We start from the raw sequence: 9194 nt of genomic DNA on the forward strand, positions 1-9194 counted from the left end.
GCTCCTAAACAGTGAGTGTTGTTGTTGTTATATGCCATCGAGTCGGCCCCGACTCATAGCGACCCCTCCTTGGGTTTCCGAGGCAATATCACTACGGAAGTAGGATTGCCCAACCTTCCTTCCGAGGAGTGGATTGTGGGTTTGAACCGCCAGCTTTCTGGTGAGCAGTCAAGTGCCTTAGGCACTATGCTACCAGAGCTCCTTGATAAACAGTGAGTAGGACACCATATTTGTCACAATTAGTCAAAGTAGATATCAGCCAAGGAATAGCATAGTAACAATGGTAATAGCTTCTATGTGTTGTGTACCTTCTACTTGCCAAGTGCCTTTTATGTGTTATCCCATTTTATCCTCAAATATCCCTCATTTTACAGATGAAGAAACTGAGGCTAAAAGAAGTAACTTGCCCAAAGTCACATAGCAGTTGTTATCACTGCAAAACTTGTGATTGCTACACTAAACCCTTAAATCTCTCTAAGCTACAATGGACAAGAAAAAGAGAACATGTCAGATGGGAAAATGAAAAATAGTAGCCTAGTGGGCTGAATTTATTCACAAACTTAACCTATTTAATAGCTTTTGTTGTTGTTAGGCCTGTAAAGTTGGCTCCAACTCATAGCAACCCTATGTACAATACAGCAAAACACTGCCCGGTCCTGTGCCAGCCTCACAATCCTTGCTATATATAATAGTTAGTGAACATATTTACCAAATGTCATGTATAATAGCTAAAACACTTTGTGTATTTAAAGTTTTACTAAAATAAAACTAAGTTCAGAAAGTTAACTGTAAGATGGGAGAGAAGTTTAAATTCATAGGTCATTTAGTAATTTATAAAGTATTTTACATTGAGTAAAGAAATTTATCTAAGGAATCACTATATGCAGTTCTTTTTTTAAAAAAAGAGATGCTTTGGAAATGTTGTTGTTGCGTGCCATCAGGTCGGACCCGACTCATAGCGACCCCTCCTTGGGTTTCTGAGGTGGTATCACTACGGAAGTAGATTGCCCAACCTTCTTTTTGAGGAGTGGCTGGTGGGTTTGAACTACCAGCTTCCTGGTTAGCAGTCAAGTGCCTTAGGCACTATGCTACCAGAGCTCCTACTTTGGAAAATAGATGATAGTAATGATTACACAATATGGGGAACATCATTAGTGGTGCTGAATTGTCCATGTAAAAATGGTTGAAATGGCTAATGTTTTGCTATATACATTTTACCACACACAAAAGAATACCAAAGCAAAAAAAAAAAAAGATACAGCATTGATGCGATACAAAGACAGCATGATTTTGCCATGATACCCGTTTTGGAGCCATAGGACTTTCATTGGCTGATGTTCAGAAGTAGATCACAAGGCTTTCTACCTATGTTAGTACAGAAGCTCTGTTGATTTGGGGACGAACTTGATGGACGCTAACAACAAGGACATCCCCCACTATGTGAAAGTTGAAATTAACTAATTATGTGGTAACAATATTATGCACATAGATCTACTCTACTTTAGGGTCTGGAAATAGAGGAAAGTCTATGCAGGCGTCTCCCTTGTATGTATTTTCCATTGTCTGCTCTTCTCTTGTGCTCCAAGGGGGGTCCCATGTTTCTGTTTCTCACACAGCTACATGGTCCCACCAAGATGGCTGCTATACTGGGGCAGTAATGAAACCACAATGGTATAGAAGAGGCATACTAAGAGGATGTAGGGTAGTGGAGTTTTGGGGAGAGTAGGGCTTTTGGTAGCTCTTCTGAATAGGAAAAATTTTAGTTTCAGTGCTTGGGTAAGAATGGAGCTCTGTGTATGGTATCATTTTTATTTTTCACTATGTACTTTATGGTGGTAAGAATAGTTATGATAGTGTAGAAAAGCCATTTAAACTAATTTTTTAATGCAGGTTAACACCTAACAATATCACTACTTCAATTTAATTTATGTTCTTTGAATTAAAGTGGATTATTTAACAAACTGCCTATGTTCCCTGACTCCTGTTCATAGTGCCTGGGGTTAAAAAACATCCACCAGTTACAAAATGCATGAGAGTGAGAATAACTTATGTGGATAGGCTTCTATGCACCTGTAAGTCATGTTCATTCTGTCATTCACATTCAGTCAGTATGAAAATTTTCCTGAAAGCCTGCTCTGTGTATGGTGTCATAGCAGATAACGTGTAAACGTTATAAAGGATATAGGAAACTTGTGCCTGCCATCCAGGAAATAATATTGTTAGCTCAGAAAAGATTAAGGAGTTATTTTGCTTGTTTTGATTCCTGGGGAAATTCACTTAAATAGATAAAATTGATTATGCTGGACCCTAGAGGCCAAACTAGGGCCTTCCAAAGAGGCACTGTTTATGAAAGCACCTCCCATTGTCACTGGGAGGCTGAGGAAAGAAGTCATGGAAGAGAGAAAGAAGAAAAGAATAGAGAGGGACATATGCATAGGGGAGAGAGAAGAAATACGGATGAAGGAAAGAGTCTGTAGAGTGGGTTGTGATACAGATCCCAGCCTAATCCTCTGTGCCAGTGCCTAGGACTTCTGAGGCTGTGGTGATTTATTGTACTCCTGAGGCTGTCTCACAATCAGATGTGTTTTCTTCTCCTGAATGACTGGCCATTTCTCACGAATGTAAGAATAACCAGCCTTCCAATCTGGTATGTACTTCATGGGTGGTTTCCCTTAACTTTTCCTCAAACATGCCTATTAGGCTATCTATAAACAAGCTAAAAATACATGGAAATCCCCAAGGAGCTGAAGGCAAAAACCTTTGCAAGACCCTAAGGAAAGTGGCCAACTTTTTGATGTTGTAGTTCTAAACAGTGATGAAGCCAGCTTAGTATGATTTTGATTTCCAGGTGCTCTAAAGGCACTCCTTCTCCCTCACCCTCTCCCCCAAGCAAGCATTTGTTTACTGATGCCTGAAATTGATTTTTCAGGGGACAGAATTCTTCATTTAATAATAGGAAATTATTTAAAATACATATTCATTCTCTTGGGTGAAGCAAAACATTGACTTCAAGTCATCATTTGGGGGGATATTGAATCTTTTCTCAGAGCAGGGCAGGGAGAACAGGTGCTCCATTCTGAGGGCTAGTCACATGGGGGAAGCTATAGATGAAGAACTCAGACTGACTGTTTGCCAGGTTTTAGGAGTGTTCTTCTGCTGACTCCTTAATGTGGCTCACAAGAACATTTTCATACTGGCCCTGCTAACTTCTCTGCCTCATCTCTCACCAGTAACCTCAACCCTATCTGCTACTAAACCCTGCAACACTCACAGCATCTTGAACTACTTTAAGGAATGTGAACTTGCAAGTTTTCTACAGTTGTCTCCTCTGCCTGGATCATATTGTCCACCCCACACCTGTCCCTTTCACCTGGCTCACACCAACTCACTCTTTGTGTCACAACTTAGATGTGACTTCCTGTAGGAAGCTTTTCCTGGCCTTCCAAAGCTAGCCCAGTTATCACCCAATGGGTCACCCAAACATTTCCATGACACTGATTATGACACATGTTACACTGAGGGATAGTTGTCTGATTTCTTGTCTGTTGTCCTCTCTAGACTTTTATTACCTTGAGTATATTCACCATTGTATTCCCAGAACCTATCAAAGTGCCTAGAGCAGAATAAAGATTCAATTAATGATTATTGAATAAGTGGCTTAGTTACTTTCATTCTGAATTTATTGTCAAAACAGGGGGAATGTAGTTGGAGGAGAAGTCTGTCCAGAGATGTTGGACTTAATTCACATGTATACTTCCCTTCCTACTGAATACCCCTTGATACATCAGAAAAGATATAAAGAAATGAATAAATATGTATTAATTCTTATATTTGTCACAGTAGAGTAACTTCTTTGCATGAAACAACCCTAAGTTTCAATGTGTTAAAACGATAAGTTCATTTTATCCCAAGTCATAAACAAATACCAGAGCTGAGATTGAGTGGGGAATTGTTGCTCTTTCCATTCTTGGCACCTATCCTATGATGAGGGAAGAAACAAAGCATGGAGGATCACATGGGAGAAATTTTAGGGGCCATTCTGGGAGAGGAGTACATTCCTCCTGCCTTAACATGTCTATCACATGTTCCCTCCTTATTGCAGCAGGAAAAGAAAATAGCAGTTGGCAAACACAGTCCCATGGCACTGGAAAACAAGGAAGGAAGACTTCAACAATCCAGAAATTTTGAGGAATTTCTCAATGCTATAAAGCAATTGGGATTGGATTGTTGGAGATGAATGAACAGAGCAAAGCACAGCAGAAAAAGAAACTCAATGTAAAATTCATGCAGGAGAAAATTACTGCAAAAATAAGATCAAGTCCAAATATATTTCAAGATCAAAGTCAACACATACAAAACACAGGAACTATTTTTGGACAAATGTTGGAAAATTGATGTTTGAAATTGCATTCAGGAAAAGCTGGGCTACCCTACACTGAACTATGGAGACTTCCAGTGTTTGCCCTGGGAGAACACCTGGTGTAAGTTTGGGGGCTAGTCAGCAAAGTAGAATAAAATATAAAGCAATTCTAGGATTCCACAAAGACAGCAGAAGTAAAAGAAAGTAAATATATAACTCTATTATTTTTTCTCAGGTAAAATTATTCATTGTATCTCACTAGAGTAGGATTCTAAACAGGCAACACAGAACGGGTACTGGCACCTAAAAAGCAGAACAGGACCAGGTAATTTATCATCCCCCAGAGATATGGTAAACCATTGCACCCAGAAGATAAGATTTAGATACACATTGTCCAGCCACACATCCTGCTCCGTCTCCACAATCACCATAGGGAGAAGACTGTAATCATAATGACAAAGAGAGATTCTCAAAGACAAATCTGAATAGACATCTAAGAATGACCACATTTTTAATAAAAACTAGAATCTGGAGAGCAAAGTTAAAAGAGGAAACAGATGAAGAATTTAAAATATTTATAACTAATGTTCTCAGACTTATGAGCCTGTGATAGCCATAAAACAATAATTGTCTGCAACAAAAAGGGATAGTCAAATTGGTTGGAACTAAAAATGTTATCAATGAAAAAATCAGTAGGTGGATTACTTAGTGTTCCGAGACAATTCTCCATAGGTCTTTTACATTTCTAAATGTCTGCGTAGTAAGGTACTGACTGTCCTTTGTTTTACGCCACCTTTTTAAGGATGCTTATTTAGCAAACATCTTGGGGAAAAAAGATAAAATGTCTCTTTCCAGATCAATTGTTGAACATATATTTAGTATTTAAAATAAAACAAAACAAGTTTCACTCTGGAGCAAAGGAAAGACAAGCTTACTGCTTATTATAAAAGATTCAGGATCCCTAAGCTCAGATTTCTTTCTGTTCTTGCAGCCCCCATGTGTGCAGGTATCATCTGGTCATTTTGCATCCCGCTGTGGGAATTGGGACTTGAGAAATCAGTACAAATGCTGATACTCTAGCTATTGCTATTCTGTGAGTAATAAACATATTTATTCTTCCAGTACCCATGAAATGTGTTAGACTAAGTTACAAGTAGGGTAAAAACTGAGACCATTCACAATTTGTAACAATTAGCAAAATAGAAATGCTAGGAGCCCTCGTAGCATAGAGGCTAAGGCACTTGACTGCTAACCAGAAGGCTGGCGGTTCAAACCCACCAGCCACTCCGCGGAAGGAAGGTTGGGCAATCCTACTTCCGTAGTGATACTGCCTCGGAAACCCAAGGAGGGGTCGCTATGAGTCGGGGCCGACTCGATGGCAAATAACAACAACAACAAGGAGCCTAAAATAGTAAGCTGAAAGATCAAATCAAGGTATTCTCCCAGAATTCAGCCAAAATGGTTAAATATGGAGTATTAAAAAGAAAATGGAGTATGTATGGTTGTTGATAGACATGGAAGATAGATCCAAAGACTGAAATATGAAATGGGATTCTGAGAGAATAGAGAGAAATAGATAATCAAGAAAAAATAGAACACTTTTCCTAACCTCAAGAAAGACAAAAGTATTTAAATAAGAAGACCATCTTTTAAGTTACAAAATTAGTAAGTAATCATTACAAAGGGAAGAGAGTGCATCTTCAAGGGTAAAGTCTGGCAGAGACCACCTTAAGCAAGCAATCATTCATGCTTAACTAACATTAAGAACAAACTGATTCATCTGTCTCCTGACGATGCACTAAGGACACAGTATCACTTCAATAATATTCTTGCCAAAAATGTTTACTCTGAATATAACATACGGTATTAGAGCAGTTGACTTTTCATTTGGGCTAAAAATTTGTATTCTTATATTACACCATATGCAAAATTATATTACAGATACATTCTAAAAACCAGATTCACTGCCACTGAGTTGATTGCGACTCACAGCAACCCCCATTGGGTTCCCAAGGCAGATCTTTAAGGAAGTAGTTTGCCTCCTCTTCCTCCCATGGAGCAGCTTCTGGTTTTGAACTGTCAGCCTGGTGGTTGGCAGCCAAATGCCTTACCCACTGCACCACTGGAGCTCCTACAGATGCCTTAAGGAGGTAAATATTTTTAAATTCTATAAATACTTTTTAAAAATAAGCAAGCCATAAAAGTGAAAAAACAAAACTTTTACTCAAATCACAATAAAAACTTTTTAAAAAGTCAAAAGATATAAAGCAAATGAGAACAGCTTTGACTAAAAATATTAATTTGCTTATAAAAAAATATATTATTAAAAAATTAACAGACATATGAAAGATTAGAGGAGCTCTGTTTGTTCTATGGTTAAAAATATTGGGCTGCTAACCAAAAGATCAGCAGTTCAAACCTATTGGCCACTCCGCAGGAGAAAGATGAGGCAGCCTACTTCTGTAAAGATTTACAGCCTTGGAAATCCTCTGTGGCAGTTCAACTCTGTCTTGTATGGTTGCTATGAGTCAAAATCAACTTGATGGTACTGGATATGGTTTTGTTTGGTTTATGACAGACTAGGAAATATAAGTAGTGTATATAATAGACAGGTGATCAATATCTATAATATCACGAGGACCCTTGCAAATCAACAATAAAAATAACTCCATTGTTTTAACGAGCAAATAATATGAATAGGAAATATAGAGAATAAGAAATACAAATGAGCAATTAACATATAAACATGTTTCTTCAGTAGTAAAATAAATAAATAAATAAATAGAACTGAAATGAGATTCTCTTTTCCCCCATCAGATTAACCAAAAATGAAATACTGAAAGTATGAAATGCTGGCAGATATATGAGAAATGAGTCTTCTCATTTACTGTTAGGGAAAGTGAAGTATAAATTAGCATAGTCTTTTCAGAAGCCAATTTGACAATGTTCATTAAAATACAAAACATGACTATATATACTTTGTCCCAGCATTCTACATCAAAGGATCTATCCTATACAAAAACTGGCAAATGGTAGTAAAGGGAAGAATTACAATCTAAATTCCTTAGTACAGAATACTACACATCCATTAAAAAGTATGACATAAATCAAGGTGTTGCTATGGTTGTTGTTGAGTTGGCTTGAACTCATAGAAATCTTATGGATAACAGGACAAAAAACGTTACCTGTTTTTTGTCATCTTCATGATCTTTGCTGTATTTGAGTCTATTGCTTTGACTGTTGTGTCATTCCATCTACTTGTTTTCACTGACCATTTACCAACCATGATGGACTTGTCTAGCAATTGATCTTTCCTGATGACTTGTCCAAAGTAAATGAGCCAAAGTCTCACCATCTCACTTCTAAGGAGCATTTTGCTTCTGTTTCTTCTTGTTGCTTCTTTGGGCAGTCTACACTACTATATCCAATATTCTTCTCCAATACTAGAGTTCAAAAGCATCAATTCTTTTTGTCTTCATTTTTCGTTGTCCAGCTTTGTATGCATATGAGGTGATTGAAAAGACCATGGCTTGGGTCAGGTGCACCTTAGTCCAAGTGATATATTTGCTTTTTAACATTTAAAAAAAGTCTTTTGCAGTAGTTTCTCCCAATGCAACACATTATTTGATCTCTTAACTGCTACTTCTATGGACATTGATTGTTGATCCAAAAAGAATTAAGTCATTGTTAATTAATGACTCATTAATCCTGAGTTTGTTTATTAATCCAGTTGTGAGGACTTGAAAAGATCTCTAAGCCATACTGGAAGGGAAAAAAGCAAGTTGCATGATAGTATGTATTCTATGATTAATAAAAATTTAAAAGATATATGTAATTTGAGATTTTACTATATATAAAGCTCAGTCTTAGCTACTGAGTTTATAGAGTCAAAGAACACAGATAAGTTTCCTGGCCTCACTCACTAAGTTTACATGCACTGTTTGGAGATGGTAGCAATGATGTGTCTGGGGATAACAAATAAAAACTAGTAAGCAAATACATAAACAAGGTAAATTTTGATAGTTATAAGTTCTATAAAGGCAATAAACAGGAAATATATCCAGAAAGTGACTAGAGGCTGTCCAGCATAAAATCAGTGCTATCAATAAACGAGAGCAATTATTATTGCATGCAGAGTAAACTTGACACCATATATATTCTGAAATTGAAAACCAGTTGTGGTCAAATATCCAAGGTTTTAATTTTTGTTTATCCACATTAGCACAGTTCATTCTAGAAGGCACAGAAAATGAGTTGTTATTGTTAGGTGCCTTTGAGTCATTTCCGACTCATAGCAACCCTATGCACAGCAGAACAAAACACCACCCCATCCTGTGCCAGCTCCACAATCCTTGCTATACTTGAGCCCATTGCCACAGCCACTGTGTCAAGCCATCTCATTGAGGGCCTTCTCCTCTTTTGTTGACCATCCAACATCCTTCTCCAAGGAATGATCCCTTCTGATAACATGACCAAAGTAGGTGAGACAAAGTCTTCTTGCCACCAAGGAGCATTCCGGCTGCACTTCCTCCAGGAAAGATTTGTTAGTTCTTTTAGCAGTCCAGGTACTTTCAGCATTCTTCCTCAGCACCACAACTCAAAAGCATCAATTCTTCTTCGGTCTTCCTTATTCATTGTCCAGCTCTCACATGCAAATAAGGCAATCGAAAATATCATGGCTTCTGTCAGGCACACCTTAGTCCTCAAGGAGACATCTTTGCTCTTCGACACTTGAAAGTGTCCTTTGCAGCCAATTTGCCCAGTGCTAAAATGGGAGCTCTGGTAGCATAGTGGCTAAGACACTTGCCTGCTAACCAGATGGCTGGCGGTTCAA

The 9194-nt window shown here is 37.9% G+C and overlaps 1 protein-coding gene across 1 annotated transcript in view; it reads left to right on the top strand.

Moving 5' to 3' along the window:
* The window catches only part of LOC103207280 (regulator of G protein signaling 7 binding protein), a 238880-nt gene that overhangs the window by 179947 nt on the left and 49739 nt on the right, over positions 1–9194 (top strand). The window contains exons 4-5 of the mRNA XM_007952850.1: positions 5559–5580; positions 8354–8369. Of these exons, the coding sequence (XP_007951041.1) occupies positions 5559–5580; positions 8354–8369 (38 nt within the window). The remainder of the gene's footprint in view (positions 1–5558; positions 5581–8353; positions 8370–9194) is intronic.

The sequence above is a fragment of the Orycteropus afer genome, unplaced genomic scaffold, assembly GCF_000298275.1.
Source record: "Orycteropus afer afer isolate SDZICR_OR568_19922 unplaced genomic scaffold, OryAfe1.0 scaffold00362, whole genome shotgun sequence".
NCBI classification, from domain to species: Eukaryota; Metazoa; Chordata; class Mammalia; order Tubulidentata; family Orycteropodidae; genus Orycteropus; species Orycteropus afer.